Source organism: Daucus carota, chromosome 5, assembly GCF_001625215.2.
Source record: "Daucus carota subsp. sativus chromosome 5, DH1 v3.0, whole genome shotgun sequence".
In the NCBI taxonomy this organism is placed as follows: Eukaryota; Viridiplantae; Streptophyta; class Magnoliopsida; order Apiales; family Apiaceae; genus Daucus; species Daucus carota.
Window position 1 is genome coordinate 11,016,547 of NC_030385.2, and position 27,126 is coordinate 11,043,672.

Here is a 27,126-nt window from a genome sequence, read left to right on the forward strand (position 1 = left end):
AGACATTTGTTTGAGAGACATTCAAGAGCTTCAGCATTAATGCAGTATTAGTTTTTCTTTTTTTGGCTGAAAAATTTCGGTTCTGCTTGAAAGAACCGAACCGAACCGAAGTATTTTGGTTCGGTTCCGGTTCGGTCCATATATTCAATTCGGTTCGGTTCGGTCCGGGAAAAAATGTCATTTCGGTTCTCGGTTCTTTCGGTTCGGTACCGAACCGACCGAATGTTCAGCCCTATATGTATGTATATGTATATATATATATATATATATATATATATATATATATATTTATAAGTGTAGAATTAAAGATAACAAAAAAGATAACTACGAACATGTCTACGAGGGGTCAAAGTTAACAATTAAAATCATATATCAAACAAATTTAAACCGCTGAGCAACTTAAACGATGAAGATATTGTTAGTATTGGTGTCCTAGAGACAATACTATTGTATTCTATCATAGATATTTATGGATTATGTTATATTGATTATGGAATAAATATTTAATGTGTCTTTATTTACTGCGTAATAAATTGAAAGCATAATAAATGTCCTTGGAATATTATATGTAATTCTATATCTCTAAGTACGTGACTTGGAAATGAGATTATGAGAATAATATCAATATTCCTAAATGTCCCTAGTCGAGTATCATTGTTAAGGGACAATAATGATGCATTAAGACTAGTATGTTTGTTGACTGATGATCACATCTCATTGATCATAGGTATAGTGATGCTAAAGTCAAGAACATAAGTGCATGTATCGACACATGGCACTGGAATGACCCACCGTGAGATTTTACATGTTAATAAGTGTCATTAGAAATTCTCACTGTGATAATGATGTAATGATCCTCTGACTTGATATCATTATATTTCTATATGAGAATTAATATACTTTGGTTGCACTAAAAGTTACCTTTGACCGGGTAATGATGAAATGTACATTGGGTATATTATGAATCATATGAGAAATATGAATGATCTAAAAAGGATTTAACCCTCCTATTTTAGGAGTGATATTATTGGCCTCTTGATTGAGTGAGACTATAAAATGCATGGCCGTGCTCAAATATTGATTTGTTTAATAGTCTACTCATTGATCAAGGAAATTCGGATTAGACGATGAAGAGGATGACACAATACATGCCTTGAGTCTGATCTATAATATAAGGTTAAAGGGATTATATTACATTGTACATTATTCACAAAAGGTTTAATTGAATCACCAATTATTATTATTACTTGGGTAGCAATGATGTATTACTAGATGCCGCTCATTGTTTATAATTTTATTATTGGATATTAAAATTATTGCCAGCGTAATAATAACCTAAAGGGTCACACACTTTGAACGTTTAAAGGAGTTTTAATTTAAATTCTGAATTTAAATTAAATGATTAAGTTCGAAATAAATTATTTAATTGAGCCAGTCTTAATTAAGTAATTAGAATTTCGAATTTAATATTAAAACCAAAATCGGATTAGGTTTGGAGAAGCCCAAATCCGATTAGGGTTTGGCCCATCTATCTCTCTTCCCTATAAATACATAATGATGTATTGTTTTAGGGTTAAGGAACATAAAATTCGTTTTATTATAAAACCCTAGCAGCTCTACATCAAGAGAGGCTAGAGAGAGAGAGAGAGGCTGCATTCGGCTAGTACCGGCTCCGGTGATCTTTGGCGATCAGACGTTCGTGTGGACTGCTTAGAGACGCGATCCTTAGACGAGGGCTGCGTGGTGATTGCTTGTTCCGGACCTCCATCTTTCGCTAACGTAAAGTTTCAACAAGGTATTATTTCGTATCTCCATGATCAGCCGTTCTTTATAGATGGATCCTCGGGTTAGGGTTTCGGATTTTTTTTTTATTTTACGTCGATTATCCGCTGCGTTTGTTGCCCCGAAACCCAACAGATATTACTAGTTGGGTTAGTTTTGTTTTTGGGCCTCATAAAAGGGCTTTAAATGTATCCAAGTCCAAATCCATGTAAAGTCTAGTTAGTTATATATCTACCCATCTAATTTGAGAATAGATACAAGATTCAAGTCAAAAAACTTACACGCCACTTTAAAGTTTGAATCTACCATTGTTTTACACTCTTCTAAGTGGATCCAAATCCATTTACATGTCTTCACCCCCCCCCCCCCCCGGAAGGTATATCTTCTTGCTTTAATGTGATTGCTTAATTTATGTTTTATTTCAAGTTCTTGTTTTAGTTTTGTTGAAAATAACTGTTAGTTTTAGGGCTTTTTTTGTTGTTTCTGTTAGATCGGTAAAAAAAGGCAACCAATTCAAGATTGTAATCTAGGACTGAGAATTTGGTGTTGAATGCAATATAGAGTAATTTGTACTTTTGGTGATATATTATTATATATGATTGTCTTAAATCTTGTTTAAGGAATGTATCAGTTTAAGGAGATAATTAGTATACAAAGTGGGAACTCAGTAAGAACAATGTTGAGATTAAAGTGGTGATGTTCGAATGTTGCGGATGATATATTGGGTTCTTTTAAGAGGTGTCTTAGGAATGTTAAGTTTTAAAAAAATAGGTGTCTTGAAAGATTCAAGTCAGGAAACTTATAGCCACTTTGAAGTTTGAGTCTATCATTGTTTTACACTCTTCTAAATGGATCCGAATCCATTTCCATATCTTCACCCCCCATGGAGAGTATATCTTCTTGCTTTAATGTGATTGCTTAATTTATGTTTTATTTCAAGTTCTGTTTTACTCTTGTTGAAAATAACTGTTAGTTTTAGGGCTTTTTTGTCACATCTGAGTTATTTTGCATGTGGCTTATTACTAAAACGTAGTCGTTTCTATAGCATGGTTTTGTAGCTGTCTTTTGTGGGTTTGTTAGAACCGTTATCTTGTAGTTTTCTGATGATTGACACGTGTCAGAAGCCACCAGTATATGGTGGTCTATATGTAGTATGGCCAGCCAACATTTCCAAGTTATGAAAAGAATCATGTTTTTATCTTATTAGCTTTTCTCTTTCTGTTTTCCTTTCTCTCCAAGCAAATACTTTTCTTCTTGTTACATTTTTGTTGTTGTTTCTGTTGCATCGGTAAAAAAAAGCAACCAATTCAAGATTGTTATCTAGTACTGAGAATTTGGTGTTGAATGCAATATAAAGTAATTTGTACTTTTGGTGATATATGATTATATATGATTGTCTTAAATCCCGTTTAAGGAATGTATTAGTTTCAGGAGATAATTAGTATACAAAGTGGGAACTCAGTAAGAACAATGTTGAGGTTAAAGTGGTGATGTTAGAATATTGCAGATAATATATTGGGTTCTATTAAGAGGTGTCTTGGGAATGTTAAATTTTAAAGAAATATGTAGAATATGTTCATCCAGTGGATGGTAAAAAAGAAAAAAGAAGAAAAAGGGTTCAAAGTTAGTTAAGTGGTCTCAGTAAGATTTTTTTGTCATTGTGTAGGTATGGATGATATCGATCTTCAGTAGTTTTTTGGGCTGATTGTGGCTGATATCTGCGTGTACCTTTGTTGAATGGTTTTTCGGACGTCGTTCCAAGTGGTGTATGTAATGTCTACAATGCCACTCTATCCAGTTTTCCTATTAGGACGGTCTCCATTGTAATGATGTCTTCGGTTGAAGATGTTAGTTCACTCATAATTAGGATGGAGCAGCTGCCTAATATCATTGGAAAGAAGCATGTTCTTCAGATTCGATATACTACATGATGTCATGATTATGTAGATCCTGGTGAACATTTTCCATGTCTTATAACTGATAAGGTACCTGGGGAAACAATTGGTCAATTTTTGGCTAGAGGCACTACTCTTACAATGAGAAAAAGTTTTTTCAGGTAAATTTTATTTTATGATGAATTGTTTTATGATTTTTTATGTATTGATGTGTAATTTTTTGTGTTTTTCACGACATTGTGGTCTTCACTGAGTAAGTTACATGAAGCTAATAGTCCCTTTGGGAACCTTGTTGATGGAGTAAGAGTTTCGCACAATGCTCCCAAATTTGCTTTTCCTGCTAATATTAGAGACCGATAGCAAACAAATATCGCGAAGGAAAGATGAAAATGACTTTGAAAGAGAGTCAAAGAGTGCTTGAAATTGTCGGGAGGGAAGCGGATGGGGATCAGCGATGCGCCCCGGTCGGATGTGGAACGGTGTAAAGCCGGTCTGCCGATCGACTCGGGGTGTGGACCTGTGCGGATTGGAAAAACTTCGGTAACCCCAGAATCAAGCATTCTAAGTGCTGCAGTGACTTTTTGTATTGAAGATAAACCAAGCAGTCCAACATTATCTCTTCTCTAGACAAAATATGGTTCATATAACTCAACCTCCTATAAAATCCTAGAAATAATGTACGACTCATTTCAAATCTCCTTCCAAGTAGATTAGAGGGATACACCGGATTCTCTACGAGATGATCACGAAATAGACGTTCATTTCCCAAATTATGATGGCGTAGAATAAACTTACGGCGTGGCCTATTTTCATTGTAATTTGATGACTATTCGGAGGTCTTCTCATTTTCATCATCATTGACATCTTCAGATGGAGAGTATATGCTAGTATATTACGAAATAATGAGCGAATCATTTATCATTTAAAAGTAAGATGAAGGAAGTTTTGTATCTTGAAGAAAGAACTACGTGTATATGAAGAATATGACCGTTACAGAACTAGCAACTCTAAAATGCTACTGAGAATGACTGTTACAAATGTGGTTGAAAGCAAGTTGAACAAACAATTAAAAACAAGATAATGATGGGGAGGGGGAGGGGAATGTAGGCATTTTTTTATGATAAATAATTTAAGGATAATTTTGGGGTATTAATTATAATAATAATATAGGGATAAGGACTGAGTTCCAATTGTGGATGCTCTTAGAAATCGATGCTAAGATTTCACAAATACGCGGTGGCGTTGGTATTCCATGTGCATTTGTGCTATTCTCCTCTCTAAATTCTATTGTCTAAACTTTTATCATAAAGTTAAAAAATTATTGCAGAATTTTTTTAAGTCTCTACCTTTTAATTAATGTTGGTTATAGTTTTTAATAGGGTGAATTATCAATTAGGGCACTTGCTTCGCTCGAATATATCAAGTGGACCATTGACAAATTTTTGGTCTCGTTTACATCAGTAATTTAAAATAAAGTTACATTTTATAAATTTTAAATTATTTATAAATGTAAGAAGTTGACTATTGAAATTTTTCTGAATAAGTATATCACGTCTTTCTTAATACTTCAATTTTTTTGTAACCCAACATGTACTCTTTTTCCTTTTTCAATTGAATGTAACCTCTATTTGTGTAAATTTCTTTAATCTAATTTTTACTTTTTTATTATTTACCATCGCATTGACGTGTTTATAAGTTCACATCAAATCTCAATCACATTCAGGTCATATAATTTAATGAAAAACGTATATTATGAGCTAAATTCGTAAAATTTTATTAAGATATATTTTAATTTGAAATGAGTGGTGCAAATGAGACCAAATATCTATCGGTGACCCACTTGATACATTGAAATGAAGCAAGTGGCTTAACTGATGATTAACCCATTTTAATCATAAATGACAGAAATCTCAAAAACTTGATATGTGTGTGTGTACTAGCTTATAACCCGTGCAAAGCACGGGCGGATATAATATTTGGTATTTTACTGTATATATTTTAAATTTAATTAATTTTATTTAATAAAATTATGATAGAATAATGTGGTTAAATAATTTTTTAATTTAACAGCTGAATGAATTCTTAATAGTTTTTTTTTTGACAGAATGAATTTTAAATAGTTAGGCCCGTTAAATGACTAATTAAAAATTAGTTCGAACATTTATATATTAATGAAAATGTTAAAAATTAATAATTTAATACTGAACATATTATAAGTTAAAGAGACACGTAAACCCAAATACCGACACATCATACTCACCTAATTTTTAATGGTTTGGTTAAATAGATAATGAAAATTATATCATAACATGTTATAAATTAAGGAGGTCTGTGGGTCGAATATACAGTATAGTATAGATTTATAATATTACTTTTAAACTGAGACCATTAGAGTATTTAAATTTAACGCTAATGAATTTTAGTGGAAAAGTATCACCGGTTTATTATTATTTTTATATAAAAATATTATATTTTTATAAATATGTCCCCCGCCCTGTTCAAAAACTCGGTGATTAATAACGATTAATCATCGATTAATCCTTATTCCGTAACTCGCCGAACTGATTGAATATCTGATTATTCTATTAATCATTCTATTAATCCCCGATCAATAGAATTGATTCTCGATTAATCCATGTTCAGTGTGTTTACTGATTAAATCTGATTTCCGCTTTTTACAACACTGGTCACCCGTGTTAATTGTAGAAGATCGGTTTCTTTAGTTTGAAAATCTAAAAGATATAATGTGTTTTAGTTATAAAGGTAATTACTATGTTGCTTGATTTTATTTCAGAAGATTGAGTTTTTTAGTATAAAACATAAAAGAGATAATATATTTTAGTTAAAAAGAATAATTAGTTATTTAGATAGGCACGTATTTAGGCCCAATACCGACCGATCAAACTTCTAATTTCCGACTTAAATAGTATAGTATAGATAATAATAATATTTTTTTTACATGTATGTTGCATGTGTTATTTTTAGAAAATCGGTTTTTCAGTTAAATATCTGAAAAAGATAACGTGTTTTAGTTAAAAAGGGTCGTTGCTATGTTGTATAATATTATTTTTAGAATTTTGAGTTTTTTTAGTTAGAAAATATAAAAAAGATAATTGTTTTAGTTAAAAAGGATAATTGATTATATAAAAAGGCTCATAATTCGGCCCAAGTACCGACCGACCAAACTTTAAATGTCTCGGCTTTAATAGTATTCTGTTTTTTAGTTAGAAATCTGAAAAAGATAATGTGTTTTAGTTAAAAAAGATAGTTGCTATGTTGTCCAATGTTATTTTTCAAATTTTGAATTTTTTAAATTCATGATTTTCTACTATGATTCTTCAGTGGACGATGAGTTTAGTATCTTGCAATAACATTAATGATGACTTGTTCCTTTGTTCTGCATATTGACCTAATTGTTCTTCTTGATTAATCATTTGCAGAACACCCAGAAGATGTAAGCAAGATAATAGGCGAGAAATATATCGGAAGTTACAAGAACCACCACGGCAAATAACAAAATTGCCGGACAATTTATAGATATACACAGTGATAGACTTGTGATTACCAGATCGGAGAAACTATCATCCAGAATTGAAGTTACTCCCTTAACTAACTTTTAACTCACCCATGATGCTGAACAAAGAAAATGTCTTTTGTTTTAAAAAGGATTCATTTTATGCAGAACAAAGAAAACACAAAAAATTTTTACAAAACCATATCTGTAATCTCGATTTGAAGAAATTAATGACATGTAATTATGATGTATAAGGATAGAGAGAGATGCAAGTGAAGGACTAAAATTAATTTGTATCTTGAACTGATTTGTGTGTATTTATTTTTACATTAAGAATAAAATGATGTAGTTTAACCTGATACAACTATTATTCTTATATGAGGTTAATCTGATATTCCTTTTTCTCAATTATAAATATATGTAAAATATTGTCGATTCTCACTGAGTGTCACCGTTGTATAAAAAAGTAGTGCAACCCATGAGGTCGAGTACTTTATGTAACCTCTAAAAATAAGAAATTTCGCCTTTACGATCAAATTAAAATAATATATCTTATTCACATAAAATTTAAAATAATAAAAGGGATAACACTTCCAACATATAAACAACTGTAACAGATAGGCTTTTTAAAGCAGACTATCTTTAGACAATAAATTATATATGTTATTGTTATGATACAAATAACTGGTAGAATATATTTTCACAGCTAGAGTATGTCTTTGTAGTTTCATAAATAACTGTCACGTAATAAGTGTATACTTGGAAGAAGTTCATTCATTTGGTCAAGTCTTAAGATGTACAAGAGTATGACAACAAATATAAATGGAGAGTTACCGTTAATCTTTGATAGTAAGACTACAGAAGACAGTTAGTTGCAGTCACGACAGATTGTTTTATCTGACAACAACATTAACGGAAGCTGTGAAGACAACAAGTAGGGATGGGCATCGGGTCACTTCGGGTCGGGGATCGCTATAACCGGCCCCGATCCCCGAATCCTAACCCAATCCCCATCCCCGGCCCGATCCCCATCGGGGATTATTTTTCGATCCCCATCCCCGGCCCGATCTGGATTCGGGGATACCCGCGGTGATTTGGGGATTTTTAATTTAAACCAAAATTTCTAATTAAATATCTAAATTCATAATTATGATTAGTTTTTAATATGTCTTATTGATACCTCATTATTTTATTTATCTTCAACGATTTAATTACGACCTTTTTAATTTTAAGACTTATATTAATAGAATTAAATATTAAAATTTATTTCAATAAGTTTAATTATATTAAATATATAATTATAATATATATATATATATATATAATAAATAAACAGGTGATGATTAAAGTTGAACCTAAAGAGGTATATAATCATATTAATAAATTAATAAATAATTATAATATATATACTTATAATATAATAATCGGGTCGGGGATCGGGCTGACAATCGGGGAAAATCGGGTCGGGGATCGGGCTGACAATCGGGGAAAATCGGGTCGGGGATCGGGCCGGGGGAATGTGAAAAGCCGTACCCGGCCCGATCCCCGACCCGTACCCGAAAAAATCCCCGAATCCCCACACCATTCGGTGCGGGGATCGGGTCGGGATTAATGCCCATCCCTAACAACAAGTTCATTCTATTCTGAAAGCAAGGTTTAGATGGTCCGACAATAACATTTGCAAGGAAATACTGTCACAAGTCAATTCTACGACTGCAAACCTTGGCACTTTAGATACACTGTCTTCAAATATTTCCCCCCTTACAAATTAAGAAATATAAAATATGAAAAATATGATATAAAATTGAAATTAATATCAAAAAATTTATAGTTTGATACTAAAAAATATCTATTATTTATACTACCGATTTACAATATAAAACAATATTGTAAAAGCTACATTTGTAAGAAAATCCTCAAAAAATATCATATTCACATACGCACTCTCATGATCATGAAAAATATATCGGATTAGTTGACTCGACTTGAAATTATCAAGACATTCACAATTGTTTAGTCAAAAATCATAAAAAAAAATTATCGAACTTTTTATTCTACTTTCCATTGTTTACGGCAGAAATGTCTCCTTTCTCAGATTGACTGTGATCCTATTTCCAATACACGTATTTTAATTTGAATTAGTTATGATTGGTATAAGTAACTATTATTATTGTACAAATTTTCGTGTTTTCATCAACAATTAATATGATTTTTTTTTCATAAGACTTTCACTTCAGTGAATTGTACCGAAATACAATACCGAAAGGATCGGAGAGCATCTTTCATACATGAAACTTTCATCTAATCAAAGGAAATGTTGAAAAGCCCCACCAAAATTAGATAAATATTTTGATGTCCGAAAAAAAACACTCGAAAGAAAAGCGAAATCCGCGGAACAGAGGAAAGGAAAACTTTCATTCAAAAAAGTCTACCGACTAACCAAAGGTCATGCAGAGATGACCCCGGAAATTTAGCCAATAAAACTTCAATGACTGAAATGAAAACCCCGATGAAAACAAAAGTCCTCAAATATAAAAAATTATAGAGGGCGAAAAAAGGAAGAAAGAAAGGAAGAATCAAGCATGAAAGATTATACTAGGCACTGAAACAAAGACATCTAAAATGACACAATCGTTAATAAATGACAAATATAATACGATCAAAAAGCCATCAACTATGGCACTCCCTCGATAGGGGCACAAATTAAAACTAAAGATAAAACAAGCCTTATAAATCTAGTTATAAACGAATCATATATAAGACAAATATATTAAAATGCACTAAAACAAAAGATTTTGAACTCATACCATTATCGTGGGGTCAATTCACACATCCTTAACTTATCGAAAATAAATATATGTAATCATCAGCTATGGTTAAAATTTAATCAAAGTCGCTTGGCTCATCATTGACTGATCTCAATTGATTTATCCCCAAATCAAAATTTTAAAAATCGAGTAGACCTGAGATCTTGAAATCTTGGAACAGAGCCGGTGGGAGGTCTTATTGAGAAAACAAGAACAAATCAAAAGAAATAAACTAATTCGGAGCTTTTCATCGGTAAAAATCGATGAAATTTCCGACGTGACCGGGAAAAAAAGAAGGAGAGGAGGCTAACAATTAATATGATTTAGTTATGCTGTAATTCATTATCATAGAAAATTTAAAACATCAAGAATATCAAATAAATAATAAAATCTATACTATACTATAAAAAGCCAACATAGGTATAATTTGTAGTCGTACAAAATTTTGGTTTGGTACTCTCCTCTAAAACTAAAAGTCTACAACATGTAGATAGCTATTAAACAATTTCATATACTAAAAATACTCCTTATGTATATTAATATCTTTTTAAATATAATTTATAATTAGTTGAAAAAGATGAAACTACTGTTTATAACATATATTAATATTAAAAAAAAATTATAGATAAATGTATAACTAATTATAAATATACAATTTTGAATATCTTTTGTCTAAAATACATGTAAATAATTAGAGACGCTATTTTTTAATTATAACATATTCTACTCGAAATTTAACTCTAACGTGTTCTATTTCATTACAAACACGAACCATTACGTAACATATGAAGATATATGAAATATGAAAATTTTGATTTAAAATTAATTGAATAATAAACTATCACATATTAATATCAGAAAAATAATTATAGATTGATAATAAATTGTGAAAGCTAAATTTCCGTTAGAAGATATAATCAATTGGTTAATATAATTTAACTAAAATCCAAATTATTAATACTAAAATACTAATAAAATGGTGTTAAGATTTAAATTATAATTAATAAATTACGAGTTATATAAGCGCCCGTGCTTTGCACGGGTTAAAGGCTAGTAATATTAAAAAATAAATTAGAGATCACAAATTTTAAATTATATAATCATCCATACTTCTCGTCTAAAGGGCCGGTGACAATAACTTTAACAAATTAGTCTGCAAGGTTTGACAGGAGAAAAAGGATATAGCAATAGAAGGATCTAGAAACCCTAATCCTGTTATATAGTCTCCGCTTCTCCTCTCCGCCTCCTGATTCAACCAAGTCACTTTCTTTCTTGTTGTAATCTCAAACCCTAGATCTTCAATCAACTTGTATCTCTCTCTCTCTCTCTCTCTAATGGCGGACACTGAGACATTTGCTTTTCAAGCCGAGATTAATCAGCTTCTGAGCTTGATTATCAACACTTTTTACAGCAACAAGGAGATCTTTCTTCGTGAGCTCATCAGTAACGCTTCTGATGTAAGTCTTACATATTTCTTTTTTTTTATACTTCTTGTCTTCTTTGTTTCTTGTTGTATTAGATTGGTTTTTTTTTTTTTTGTAATTTAAATTGATTCTTAATATTATGTAATTAGGTTGTTTTGCATTTAATTAGAGTTAAGACTTCATGTGTTCTAGTACTCTTTGGAATGTTAATGTTTAATGTAATTCAACATTTTTCTTAGATATGTTAAAGTTTAAATAATAAGCTGGCTATTGATGTGTTAAAATTTGAATTTTAAGCTGGTTATTATGTGGCAAGGGGTTCAACTTTTGCTCACCCTTGTGAATTACTTGAGAACAGATGATAAATTCGGAGGCTGTAAGTCAACTTGTTCATAAAAAATAATCACTTTAGTGATTGCTTAATACCTGGTCTGCCAATTGACCTCCTTAGAGCATGTCCAACAATATTCTACTAAGTGTCTTGTAAATTTATTTATAAAATATAGTGGCCTTGTGATTTAAGATACCATTTTGATGTACGAACTTCAACAACTCTTATAATTGTGCCCTATTATAAAAATAAAAATATATTTGAATTACCATTGGAGGGAAGTGAATAGATGAGAGGAGTGAGATGTCTTAAAATTGAGGGAATCTAATTTTTTATTGATAATAATGGCTTAGGACATGCATAGTATTGCCTTCAAAACAAGATACAATGTCCTAATGTTTTGAGGCACCACTAAGACATTGTTTTAGCATTCACTCGGATGAGGTGACATTACGATGACTATCTTACAAATTTTTTCAAACTGAAAAGTTGTTTGATTGAGATCTTCTTTACATACATTAATGAATGCTTGTACCCTGATGTACCAATTTGGTGAATTGGCCATGGACATTTAAGGCGACGTATTTAGTTGTGATGAGGTGATACTAGCATGAGCTCTATCATACATATTGTCGGACTTGGCTAATAATGTTTTGCTTCTGTGCAGGCTCTAGATAAAATTCGCTTTGAAAGCTTGACTGACAAGACAAAGCTCGATGCCCAGCCAGAGCTCTTTATCCACATCATTCCGGACAAGGCCAGCAATACCCTGACACTAATTGATAGTGGCATTGGCATGACCAAAGCTGGTGAGTAACAGTGGTTTATAGATTTATCAATGCTCATGTATATGTATCTGTCTGGCCTCACTCATTATCTTATATTTTAATTTCAGATTTGGTAAACAACTTGGGTACCATTGCAAGGTCTGGTACTAAAGAATTCATGGAAGCTCTTGCTGCGGGTGCTGATGTTAGCATGATTGGACAGTTTGGTGTTGGTTTCTATTCTGCCTACCTTGTTGCGGAGAAGGTGATCGTAACCACTAAGCATAACGATGATGAACAGTATGTTTGGGAATCCCAAGCTGGTGGATCTTTCACTGTTACAAGAGATACTTCTGGAGAGGTACTTGGAAGGGGTACAAAAATCGTTCTCCATCTTAAAGAGGACCAGCTAGAATACCTTGAGGAGCGCAGGCTCAAGGATCTTGTGAAGAAGCATTCTGAGTTCATCAGCTACCCAATCTCTTTGTGGATTGAGAAGACCACCGAAAAAGAAATTTCAGATGACGAGGATGAGGAAGAGAAGAAAGACGAGGAAGGCAAGGTAGAGGAAGTTGATGAAGAGAAGGAGAAGGAAGAGAAGAAAAAGAAGAAGATTAAAGAAGTGTCTCATGAGTGGTCCTTGGTTAACAAACAGAAGCCCATCTGGATGAGGAAGCCTGAGGAGATCACCAAGGAGGAGTATGCTGCCTTCTACAAGAGCCTTACTAATGACTGGGAGGAGCACTTGAACGTAAAGCACTTCTCTGTTGAAGGCCAGCTTGAATTTAAAGCTGTTCTATTTGTTCCTAAGAGGGCACCCTTTGATCTCTTTGACACGAAGAAGAAGCAGAACAACATTAAGCTGTATGTCCGTCGTGTTTTCATCATGGACAACTGTGAGGATTTGATCCCAGAATACCTGAGCTTCGTTAAGGGTATTGTTGATTCCGAGGATCTCCCCCTTAACATTTCTAGGGAGATGCTGCAGCAGAACAAAATTCTTAAGGTCATCCGAAAGAACTTGGTGAAGAAGTGCCTTGAACTCTTCTTTGAGATTGCAGAGAACAAGGAGGATTACAACAAATTTTATGAAGCTTTTTCAAAGAACCTGAAGCTTGGTATTCATGAAGATTCTCAGAACAAAACAAAGATTGCTGAGTTGCTCAGATACCACTCTACTAAGAGTGGGGAGGAAATGACCAGCCTGAAGGACTATGTCACCAGGATGAAAGAGAACCAGAGTGAGATCTTTTACATTACCGGGGAGAGCAAGAAGGCTGTTGAGAACTCTCCCTTCCTTGAGAGGTTGAAGAAGAAAGGTTATGAAGTGTTGTACATGGTTGATGCCATTGATGAGTATGCCGTGGGTCAGTTGAAGGAATTTGAGGGAAAGAAGTTGGTTTCTGCAACCAAGGAGGGGCTTAAACTCGAGGAGAGTGAAGATGAGAAAAAGAAAAAGGAGGAACTGAAGGAGAAGTTTGAGGGACTCTGCAAAGTTGTTAAAGATGTTTTGGGGGACAGAGTTGAGAAGGTTATTGTTTCTGATCGTGTAGTGGATTCACCATGTTGCTTGGTTACTGGTGAGTATGGCTGGACTGCTAACATGGAGAGGATCATGAAGGCCCAGGCATTGAGGGATTCAAGCATGGGTGGTTATATGTCAAGCAAAAAGACGATGGAAATCAACCCTGAGAATGCTATAATGGAGGAGCTCAGAAAGAGGGCTGATGCTGACAAGAACGACAAGTCTGTTAAAGACTTGGTTCTCTTGCTCTTTGAGACAGCTCTCCTTACCTCTGGGTTCAGCCTTGAGGAGCCCAACACCTTTGGCAACAGGATCCACAGAATGTTGAAGCTTGGTTTGAGCATTGATGATGATGATGAAGCGGTTGAGGCTGAAGACATGCCTTCACTGGAAGAAGCTGATGCTGATGCAGAGGGTAGCAAGATGGAAGAAGTGGATTAAATGTGTTCTCTTCTACTGCTTGCCAATCCAGTATTGCTTCTACTTTCTTTTATAATATTATTGCTTACTAAGTTTTAGTTCGTTATGGGACTTGGAGAAACTGAGAATGTTAGGAAGATTATGTGATTTCGGGTTTATATAATCCAGACTTGTAGTTATTTGTTCTTCGAGTCCTGATGCCCTGGTTATCTAGTTTCAAGATGCCTAAATCACTGTGTTTCATGGAAATATCAAATGCCTTTTTGGAGTGCCACACAAAATCTCTCTTTCCAGTTTCCAATGCTCAACTGATTATCTGTAGGTTATAGAGTACTTGTTTTTTTTTGTGTGGATATGTTAGACTACTACCATTGCTGATAACCTTGTTAGGTGGTGTTATAGATGCTGCTGTTGTGATTTCTAACCACCCGCCCAAAATTTTAGCATTGCTAACAGAAATCCATAACACAATAAGCAACTATCTTGACTGACTAGCCAAGTGACGATGACACCTTCCTCTAGCATGAAAACAGAGGGGCGAGCTTTGTTCTTGCTCATTATGAAAGAATGTCTGATGTTTTGGGTGCTGGATCGCAACTTGCAAGCATTAACTCAGCTTGAAATTAACATGTATATATCTCTGCAAAACCCTAATTTATAAAATTGATTAAAGCGCATCAAACTGTTAACTTTTTATTTTCTTTCCGAAATATGTAAATTCCAAATGACCCAAGGACTGGTTTTAGTGGCTTACCCCTCCTATCTACAAAGTAACGTAGGGGTGTGCATAAAATCGAATTCAAAAGAAACCTGTAAAACCGATCAAAAACCGAATCACATAAAGCTGATTCAAACTGAAACTGAAAATTTTAAAACCGAACCGATTTTAATAGATGCGGTTCCGGTTATAAGTGAAAACCGAACCGGGCCGATTATTAAAAAATAATAAATAATATTTATTTATACAATATTATAAGAAAAATATATAGACTAAATAAATTTATATTAGTATGGTTTCATTAAGTTAATAATAAATAATATAAGTATGATTGTCAAGAGTGAATAAAGGACAAATAAATATTTTAGTTATTATAAGTATGGTATCATTAAGTTAATTTATATGATTAGATTGTTATTTATATTATAATTCATTGTATACAATTGAACATATCATGAATAGTTCATTGTTCAAGCGATGGTTTAAATTTCAAAATTTCTCCTCTGCCATTAATCTAGTTAGCTAATTTATTTATTAAATTGAAAGTATATTTCTTAATTTAATTTGTTGCGGTTTTAAAATCGAAATCGCACCAATTAAAACTAAACCATAGTTTTAAAACCGAAACCGTCGGGTCGGTTACAATTTTCAATTTTTAAAGGATCTTCGGTTTCGGTTTTACCCAAAAACCGAATCGAACCGAGGTTTGCTCACCCCTAATGTAATGTATTTTAAAAGAGTAGAAACAGTTTTTCGACCTGATTGTATGGACAGCTGTACCAAATCTACAAATGGTAGCCTGTTTAGATAATTTTATATTAAAAATGATCTATAAATTATTAAAATATAATAAAAAAAAATTTGACAGATTATCTATTTAAATGATGAAAATTGACATATTTAACAAATAATAAAGATAAATAAATTTTTTAAAAATATATTCTACTACATTTTTAAGTTAAAATCAGTTTTTTGTTTATTTTTATTTTAACTTGAAGAGAATAAGGATAAAACTTTCGTCAAAATCGAAAAGTTAGTCAAAATAATCTACTTCTACTTATATATATAATAGCCCAACACGTTCGTGTCAAGCCTCCCTCCTGAGCAAATAAATTACCTAGCTCCGAACCCGAGCCTAACTCCGAACCTAACTCTTCCTCATACATATAAAAAAAATGTTGTTAAAGGGACTCGAACCCAAGCCCTCTTCATTAGAAGTGCACCTCTCAAACCACTTGAGCTACACATGCAATTATTTTTTTTGTTCAAAAGCATTAAACTCATACATTAAAACTGTTGTATTTATATTTTTTTTTCAATATCATATTTATTTGAGATAAGTTATTATTTCAGGTAAGTCTCATATGTTTTTTACATGATAGATTAATATCCATAAATTAATTACTTACGTAATGAATTTAAATTTGAAAAAGAATTTGAACAATTGGGCTCGAGCCATGTTTCAGACTTCAAAAAATGGATATAATTCATATTTGAATAAAATTGGACGAATTCAAATCTAACTTAATGCTTTAAACGAGTACTGATACAATATTAGAAAATTTTAAGCCATGAATGTGAGAAATAAGCACAAAAACTAAGATTTCGGTGAGCATCTTTGAAAGTAAAAATTGATGGACTTTCAACATGGACTATGTCATATTTTTCTTTTAATTATAAAAAGTGACTTATAAAAAGATTACAATATTTTGAAGAACATAAAATAAGATAACTGAAAGAATATTTTTATTTAGATTACTTTTTTATTTTAAACTTATGATGAATTCAGAATTCGACGTGTAACCAAATCTTTTAAAAAAAAAATTTATAGATATAAGAATAGCGACAAAGACATCAAATTTGGTGTTAGAAAATATGTCTAAATGATGTGATTTTGGTGATATATGAATTTGAAATATTATAACTTGTGATACAAAGGTGAATTTAGGGAATTTCTATATTGTTAATCAAAAGTCAACCAAATAATAATAAAACGCGTTTACGAGACCTACTAAAAAAATTGAGTTATAAATTTTACTTGCTTAAAATAAAATAACACAGAAAAATAAGTTATATATATATAAAAGTCTTAAAACTATAATTTTAATATGCCATCCATCAATGTATAACATACGAGTTAAATAAAATGATTCGAAGTATAATTAAATTAATTAATCAATTACAAATTAAACTAATAAAATATAATTAATTCTGAAATGGATAATCCGACGCGATAAGGTGAAAACTATAATCTAATTAAACGGGAATAGAACAAGAATAGTTTTTCATAAGCCAGAATATCGAACACTTGATTTGATCTTTAACAATTGAACATGATATGCTACATTGCTCACCCCTAAGAAATAAGAGTATCAAAATATTTAGAAATGTGAGTTTGCACAAAGCTAAAAAAGTAACTATACGGCTAATTAAACTAAATATTTCTTATTTTTATGAACTTCATGGTGCCTAACTGACATCTACTCTATTTTTGCTATTTGAGATCTGGTTTATTACAATTACATGAAAAATCATTAAAAGCCTAAATCAACAAGCTCAGAAAACTAATGATAAAAAATTAATATTTTATAACAAGACAATATTATAACACGCGGTATCAAATTAATAATCATCTAATATTTTAAATTAACAAAAAAAAATTATAAGACATTGAAATACTATATAATTGATATGAAAATTAAAAGGGTAAGCCAAATCAAACGTGTCGAAATTTTTCGGGTACAATTATAAGGTTAATAGTTCAATGGATGCTTTTATAATAAAGTAAGGTAGGGTCTTTTACATACAATATATGTTTCAATTATTATTTATACAAGGTGTGTGCAACATATGATAAAAAAGAATGTGTTGATGGTATGTCCATCATATATCACTTAACTATTACACAAACGTACGCTCAAAAAAATAGAAATAAATATAAAACAACGCGGACCACACATCTTCATCTAATCATGATTTAGGATATCGTAATTCGCATATCAAGAACAAGTTTTCATATTGGATGAAATAATTTAATAATTTTCAACAATAAATTACAGATCTTTTTAATGAGGTATAATATATTTAAATTCTAAAAGTTTCAGTATTAATTTCGAGTATAATTTTGAACATGTAGATAATATGGCAGTGACCTCTATATCCTAACGAATTTGAATATAGAAAAATCAGTTCAAATGTTGTTTTTGATCCATAATTTTTAACTATCAATGCTATTAGATTGCAAATATTACATTTCATATTTACACATTATGTTAAAAAATAGGACGTAATAGTTATGCTCGAAATAATATGATGACACACGAATATTATTTAAAATACAACAAAAACTAGAGTCCCGTGCCTCGCACGGATTTTTATGCTAGTTATATACAAAAGGTCTATAATTAGATGTAACATAATATGTTGATTTTATATTCAATATGATCGCTAATTCATTTTCTCTCCCTCCTCCTGGATACTATATATTAGGGGGCGGGACTAATCACACAATTATATTCCTATAAAGTATAGTTCTCTAGTTTGTAACTTGTTTTGAAGAATTTTTTTTGTAAACAAAAATTTAACATCTAAGTTTTATTTTAGGAAGATAAATTTTAAAAATATTTTGCTGAATTATAATTTATAAAAATATTAAAATACATGTCGAGCAGTTAGGTAAAATATATAAAATTAAATGAGATATAAGGAGTAAAATTTTTGTTTAAATCGGGACAATGTCATTATTATATAAGAATATATAATTCTTAAATGAATAAGTTGTGAAATCATATTATGTATTTAACAATGATAAATTATTTAAAATATAATTAAAATTGGGTATTTACCAAATATACCTCTTTTTAACATTTTAATTGTAATAATACAATCTTCTCCCAAAAATTGCATATTTACTTTCTTTTTAAGAAAAGCTACAAAATATTTGCATATATACGACTATGACTATGAACTGCTTCCTGGAGTAAAAGAGAGAGAGAAACGAGCGAACTTGTTCTTGCCTCACCCCTTCCCCCTCTCTGGCTCATTCTGATCTGTTTCTCTCTCCTTCCTCTCTCTTCTGCCTCCATCTCTTCCTGCTCTCTCTCTATCTCTTTCTCCGATCCATTGATTATGTCGGCCGTACTTTCTCCGATCACAAAACCCTAGGTACTCATTGTGAGTACAATCTTCGTGGTGTTCTTGATGATTGTTGGATTGGTGATTATAGTGGATACATACAAGATGAGTTTAAAAGAAGGGAGAAATGTCGAAATAGAAGCTCCTAAACGTGGTTGCTGGTGTTGATTTTGTGTGAATATATTTTGTTTTTTGTTATCCTTCATCTCTGTAGGAAGTTTTGGTTAGTGATGGTTACTTGTGGTTGCAAAACTTGTTGATTTTGCTTTTGGCCCCGCAGGGGCATTTATTTTTCTGCCTTTGCAACTTATTATGCAACTTAATATAATTTTAGCATTTTTTAAAAAAAAAGTTACATATGTAGTTGAAAGTATGGTTGCTCGTAGTTGCAGATTTGGTTGCATGTGCAAAATCGTATTTTTGCAAGAAAAAATTGAATGATAGTATTTTTGCAATTTATTTTAAAAAATGATAGTATTTTTGCAAAATTTCTTTTTGACTTGGGTATTTGTGAAAAAAGCCCATTAAAATTTATATGTATTATTTTGGATCTTTGCATAAATAATTCAAGGGCTCATTAAAAATTTATTTTTAAAAAAAACATTTTTTAGATATAAAGATTGACAAAATAATAATAAAGACTTATTTCACAAAAAAGAAAATCTCATAAAAAAATTTCAAAAATAAAATTTTATTTAAAAGATACTCGCTCCGTTCCTTTTTATTAGTCGCTTTAATTTTTTGCACGTATTTTGAGGTGCAATAAAAACGTATTTCTACACGTTATTTTCTAAATTTTCTTTTTTGAATAAAAATATAGATGTTAAACTTTTATTCAGAAAAAGAAAATTTGAAAATAATACGTGTAACTATATTTTTTTTGGGCTTTTCTCATAAATACCCAAGTCTAAAAGAATTTTTGCGAAAATACTATCATTTTTTAAAACAAATTGCAAAAATACTATCTTTCAAAAAAAATTGCAAAAATACGGTGGTTGCATATGCAACCTTATCTGCAACTATAGCAACCATATACGCAGCCACAAATGCAAATTTGAAAAAATTTATCAAAAATTATATTAAGTTGCATAACAAGTTGCAATCAGTTGCAACAAAAAGAAAAATGAATGCCCCTGCGAGGCCAAAATCAAAATCAACCACTATTATAACTAGAATCAACCAACACCAACCAAACCTCAAAAACACAAAAGAAAAGTGCGGTGAACAGAGTCGATGTGGGTTAGGGTTTAGAAAAGGTATCGCTAGTGGGAGCAATCATCAGTCCAATCGACACCGCAAATATAATTATCGATCCAACCATCATCAAGAACACCATAAGTATGCCTCGGATTTCACGATGAACAATCATCAGATCGATTTTTGGATGAGATAGGGAGAAAGGAGGAGAAAAGAGCAGAGGAAGAAAAATAGAAAGAGAGAGAGCGAGAAGAGATGTTGGTAGAAGAGAGAGCGGGTGGAGAGAGAGACAAAGAGTAAGAGAGAAGGGAGAGAGAGAGACAGAGAGTAAGAGAGAAGGGAGAAACGGATAGACATGGAGCAGAAAGGGTGTGGCTGAGTCTGTATTTGTGCAAATGTTTCAATCAGAGTCTCAAAAAAAACGTACATTTGCAATATTTTAGGTAGGTAGTAATTTTATTAAAATATTAAAAAGAGGTATATTTGGTAAATACCCTATTTTTTTTACACTCTCGGCACAAAGTCAAAGCGACGGAGGGAGTGTTTAACCAAACAGACCTTCTAATTTCTATGTTTAAAACAATTTTCCAGAAATCGCTAGGCGTCCCAGGGCGGTCGGGGTACCTTCTAGCAATTAATCGAGAAATCGGGGATTAATCGGAGTATTAATCGGACATATATTATTTTTAAATTATTATAACTAAATATATTTTAATAATTTTATCTACTTTTCACTACTAGTAGAGTCAAACTGGTAAACAATATAATATCATATATTAAAAATAAATACTTGATACATGTAATACAAAATCATTGATTGAATAAATATATACCAATCAGTATCTTATAAATAATGTAAAAAATATTAAATAAAATTATTTATTTTACTTTTTTTATAGGATATTAAGGTACTGTTTGGGGTTGCTGTTGCAGACAGCAACAACAACTTTTTACTGAAAAGCAGGTGAAAAACTGTTTGGTAAATCGAAAAGCAGCTTTTCCGAACAGCAGTTTTTGACTGAAAAGCTGCTGTTAGAAAAAGCAGGTCCTCCCATGCTTTTGGAAAAAGCTGCTTTTCAGCTTTTGCAGAATGCTGTTATAGATTTCATTATAAAATCTAACCAAAAACATTTTTTTTTATATTATAACTCAAAATAAGTAAATATAAAAAATTACCAAACAGTTATCTGATTTCTGCACCAGCACTTATTTTACCAGCACTTTTTCTGACAGCACAGCAATTTTTAACAGCACTCCCAAACAGACCCTAAGTTAAGTACAAGTGAATATTTAATTTTTTATAATATAATCATAATTTTAGATTTTATTTATTAAAAAAAAATTCTTTTGTTATTGGCCGCCTCGACCGCCTAGGCGGGATGTGGACCGCCTAGACGGGATTTTGACCGCCTAGACGGGATTTTTGTAAAAAACGCCTAAGACCGAATCGGGGCGTTTCGGTGCCGTCTAGCGTCTAGGCACCCCCTAGGCGGCTGCTATGCTTAGGGGTGAGCGTGGTTCGGTTCGGGGCGGTTTTAAGGCAAAACCGGAACCGGAACCGGAACCGGAACCGCGAATCTTCGGTTTTTAAAATTAAAAACCGAAACCGCAACCGAACCGTCGGATCGGGTTCGGTTTCAAAAGCCTCGGTTCGGTTTTAGTCGGTTCGGTTTCGGTTATAAAACCGCAAGAAATGAGAAAAAGAAAAAAAATTACGTATTAAATCTTTAAAATTTATTTTACAACATTAAAAGTTATAACTTTGTATCTTTACGGTATTAGATCGATGAAAGAGTCCAAGGTTGTGAGTTTATGATTTTGATAGTATGCTTCGTGCTACTCTTTTGGATAAAATCTAAGGTATGTAAAAAAATCGAACCTAATTCAAGTATTCTCCGACCTATACCAAACTATAATCTAAATTCTATATATCACTTAGTTACGGTTCATGATATATTAATATAAATATATGTATATATTATTTTAATACACACGTGTATATATGTACATATATAAATATATTTATATATTTATATTTATATATGTATTATAATTTATAAATAATATTTATTTATTTATTTTAAACAATCGGTTCGGTTCGGTTTATTTCGGTTCGGTTTTAATCTAAAACCGGAACCGCAACCATTAGAATCGGTTCGGTTTTTTAATTTGCGGTTTCGGTTCGGTGCGGTTTTATACGGTTCGGTTTTCATCGGTTTTTAACGGTTTCGGTTCGGTTTCGGTTTCAATTCGGTTTTTTGCTCACCCCTAGCTATGCTGATTTTTAGACTACTGGTTTAAAACGAGGTTTTGACGACAGTTTTACTTTTATACTTTCGTTCAAAAATTTATTCATTGGGACATTATTGTCATTCATCAAAAATAATTCATATTCATATTTACTCCCTCTGTCCCATTTAATTGTATACGTTTCTTTTCAACTGCTCGACACGCATTTCAATACTCTTATAAAATATAGTTCCGTAATTTATTTTTGAGATTTTCTTTTTCTGAATAAAAATATAACATCCAAACTTTAATTCAGAAAAAGAAAATTTTAAAAATAAATTACACAACTACACTCTACAGGAGCATTAAAGTCCGTGCCGCGTCCCCGTCCCCCGATGTATACAACTCAGGGGACGGAGGGAGTAACGAATAAGCCTTCGGGTTTGCGAGGTTTGAAACGAAAATAAAAGGGGTACAGTAATAGAAGGATCTAGAAACCCTAATCTGGTTATATAGTCTCCGCCTCTTGATTAATTCAAGTCAGCTTCTTTCTTGTTGTAATCTCAAACCCTAGATCTTCAATCAACTCGTCTCTCTTTCTCTAATGGCGGACACTGAGACATTTGCTTTTCAAGCCGAGATTAATCAGCTTCTGAGCTTGATTATCAACACTTTTTACAGCAACAAGGAGATCTTTCTTCGTGAACTCATCAGTAACGCTTCTGATGTAAGTCTTCTAGTTACATATTTCTTTTGCTTATACTTCTTATTTTCTTTGTTTCTTGTTGTATTAGATTGGTTGTTTTTTTTTAATTTAAATCGATTCTTAATATTATGTGGTTAGGTTGTTTTTCATTTGATTAGAATTAATATTCATGTGTTCTAGTACTCTTTGGAATTTTATTGTTTAATGTAATTCAACATTTTGCTTCGATATATTAAAGTTTGAATAATAATCTGGGTATTAAGATGTGTTAAAATTCAAATCTTAAGCTGGCTATTAAATGGCAAGGGTTCAACTCCATCTCACCCTCGAGAATTATTTGAGAATATATACTAAATTTGGATGCAGTGAGTCTTGTTGTTAAATATATAAATCACAGTATTGAATGCTTAATACATGGAGTGACGAGTTGACCTCCTTACATCTACAGCTAATCTGTTTGAGTTGCTCTTACAAATTTTGGTAAACTAAAAAGTTGTTTGATTGAGATCCTCTTCACATACATTAATGAATGCTTGTATTCAGTTGTGATGAGGTCACACTAGCATGAGCTCTATGGTACAAATTGTCGGACTTGGCCAATAATGTTTTGCTTCCGTGCAGGCTCTAGATAAAATTCGCTTTGAAAGCTTGACGGACAAGACAAAGCTCGATGCCCAGCCAGAGCTCTTTATCCACATCATTCCAGACAAGGCCAGCAATACCCTGACACTAATTGATAGTGGCATTGGCATGACCAAAGCTGGCGAGTGACAGTGTCTTATAGATTTATTAATGTTCATGTATATGTATCTGTTTGGCCTCACTCATTGTCTTATATTTTAATTTCAGATTTGGTAAACAATTTGGGTACCATTGCAAGGTCTGGTACTAAAGAATTCATGGAAGCTCTTGCTGCGGGTGCTGATGTTAGCATGATTGGACAGTTTGGTGTTGGTTTCTATTCTGCCTACCTTGTTGCTGAGAAGGTTATTGTAACCACTAAGCATAACGACGATGAACAGTATGTTTGGGAATCCCAAGCTGGTGGATCTTTCACCGTTACCAGAGATACTTCTGGAGAGGTTCTTGGAAGGGGTACAAAAATTGTTCTCCATCTTAAAGAGGACCAGCTAGAATACCTTGAGGAGCGCAGGCTCAAGGATCTTGTGAAGAAGCATTCTGAGTTCATCAGCTACCCAATCTCTTTATGGATTGAGAAGACCACCGAAAAAGAAATTTCAGATGACGAGGATGAGGAAGAAAAGAAAGACGAGGAAGGCAAGGTAGAGGAAGTTGATGAAGAGAAGGAGAAGGAAGAAAAGAAAAAGAAGAAGATTAAAGAAGTGTCTCATGAGTGGTCCTTGGTTAACAAACAGAAGCCCATCTGGATGAGGAAGCCTGAGGAGATCACCAAGGAGGAGTATGCTGCCTTCTACAAGAGCCTTACTAATGACTGGGAGGAGCACTTGAACGTAAAGCACTTCTCTGTTGAAGGCCAGCTTGAATTTAAAGCTGTTCTATTTGTTCCTAAGAGGGCACCCTTTGATCTCTTTGACACGAAGAAGAAGCAGAACAACATTAAGCTGTATGTCCGTCGTGTTTTCATCATGGACAACTGTGAGGATTTGATCCCAGAATACCTGAGCTTCGTTAAGGGTATTGTTGATTCCGAGGATCTCCCCCTTAACATTTCTAGGGAGATGCTGCAGCAGAACAAAATTCTTAAGGTCATTCGCAAGAACTTGGTGAAGAAGTGCCTTGAACTCTTCTTTGAGATTGCAGAGAACAAAGAAGATTACAACAAATTCTATGAAGCTTTTTCAAAGAACCTTAAGCTTGGCATTCATGAAGATTCCCAGAACAAAACAAAGATTGCTGAGTTGCTCAGGTACCACTCTACTAAGAGTGGGGAGGAAATGACCAGCCTGAAGGACTATGTCACCAGGATGAAAGAGAACCAGAGTGAGATCTATTACATTACTGGGGAGAGCAAGAAGGCTGTTGAGAACTCTCCTTTCCTTGAGAGGTTGAAGAAGAAAGGTTATGAAGTGCTGTACATGGTTGATGCTATTGATGAGTACGCTGTGGGTCAGTTGAAGGAATTTGAGGGTAAGAAGTTAGTTTCTGCTACCAAAGAGGGGCTTAAACTCGAGGAGAGTGAAGATGAGAAAAAGAAAAAGGAGGAACTGAAGGAGAAGTTTGAGGGACTCTGCAAGGTTGTTAAAGATGTTTTGGGGGACAGAGTTGAGAAGGTTATCGTTTCTGATCGTGTAGTGGATTCACCTTGTTGCTTAGTTACTGGTGAGTATGGCTGGACTGCTAACATGGAGAGGATCATGAAGGCCCAGGCTTTGAGGGATTCAAGCATGGGTGGTTATATGTCAAGCAAAAAGACAATGGAAATTAACCCTGAGAATGCTATAATGGAGGAGCTCAGAAAGAGGGCTGATGCTGACAAGAACGACAAGTCTGTTAAAGACTTGGTTCTCTTGCTCTTTGAGACAGCTCTCCTTACCTCTGGATTCAGCCTTGAGGAGCCCAACACCTTTGGCAACAGGATCCACAGAATGTTGAAGCTTGGTTTGAGCATTGATGATGATGATGAAGTGGTCGAGGCTGAAGACATGCCTTCACTGGAAGAAGCTGATGCTGACGCAGAGGGCAGCAAGATGGAAGAAGTGGATTAAATGTTCTCTTCTAGTGCATGCTAATCCAGTATCGCTTCTACTTTCTTTTTTAATATTATAGCCTTCTAAGTTTTAGGTTGTTTTTGAGACTCGGAGGAATTTAGAATGTTGGGAAGAACATGATATTTTTGGAATCCCGAGACTTGTGATAGTTGGTTCTTTAAGTCCTTATGCTCTGGCTATTCAGTTCCAAGATTGCCTAAATTGTTTTGTTTTATGGAAATATCTAATGCGTTTGGCCAGGGCCATATATAATCTCTTTTGTTCAAAGCTCAAGTAATTTCAATAGTTTATACTTGTGTGTTTTTGTGAATACTTGACAAATTTCACCATTGCTAACAAAAATCTGCAATAGAATAAGCGACAATTGAGGGACTTGTGCTTTGACCTTCACTTTCACGGGCGATGACAAATTCCTCTAGCCTGATGATCAGAATCACTCATATGTTGTGTTTGGTTGGGGTGAATGATTCCGGAAGGAATGGAATGAAAAATGAACTATCTTATGGACAATTTTTAAGAAAATTCATTCCTTCCTCCATTCCATTCCTTACCTCACGGGCTAGATATCACACCTTCAATTTGAGATAGAATGCTTCATTCTCTTCCATCCTCAATTTCTTCTCAAATCTCATCATAGCAATTTTGCACTTCCTCAAATTTTTTTCAAAACTTTCTTACTATCTCTATTAGCTTCAAGTATTTTTACTCATTCCATTCCATTCTCTCCAACCAAACACAACATTATGGACATTCCTTAGCAATTGCATGACAGAGTGGCGTGCTCCTGTATCATCATTTTCTCCTTCAATGCTTTCTTTTATATGTGCCTAGTTGTTGCTCAGTATAGAAGATGTCTGATGTTTTGGATTCTGGGTTGTAAGCATTAGTCTCAGCTTGTTAGTTGTGACTGCTTACTTATTGCAATGTCACAGGATCAAGTTAAAGGCTCTTCTCTAGAAGTTGACATGTATATATTTACTAAAAACC

At 32.9% G+C, this 27,126-nt stretch overlaps 2 protein-coding genes across 2 annotated transcripts; both read left to right on the forward strand.

The window, feature by feature from the left end:
* The first annotated feature begins 11,122 nt into the window (after positions 1 to 11,122).
* Positions 11,123 to 14,656, forward strand: LOC108222699 (heat shock protein 90-3-like). Its single transcript, XM_064078821.1, has 3 exons — positions 11,123 to 11,455; positions 12,421 to 12,562; positions 12,649 to 14,656. Exons 1-3 carry the CDS (start codon positions 11,333 to 11,335, stop codon positions 14,484 to 14,486), a joined length of 2,103 nt encoding a protein of 700 aa, XP_063934891.1. The 5' UTR covers positions 11,123 to 11,332; the 3' UTR covers positions 14,487 to 14,656.
* An 8,447-nt stretch (positions 14,657 to 23,103) lies between these two features.
* On the forward strand, positions 23,104 to 26,391 carry LOC108222698 (heat shock protein 90-3). The gene is made up of 3 exons (XM_017396580.2): positions 23,104 to 23,470; positions 24,071 to 24,212; positions 24,299 to 26,391. The coding sequence occupies exons 1-3, from the start codon at positions 23,348 to 23,350 to the stop codon at positions 26,134 to 26,136; spliced, it is 2,103 nt and encodes a 700-aa protein (XP_017252069.1). The 5' UTR covers positions 23,104 to 23,347; the 3' UTR covers positions 26,137 to 26,391.
* The last annotated feature ends 735 nt before the right edge of the window (positions 26,392 to 27,126 follow it).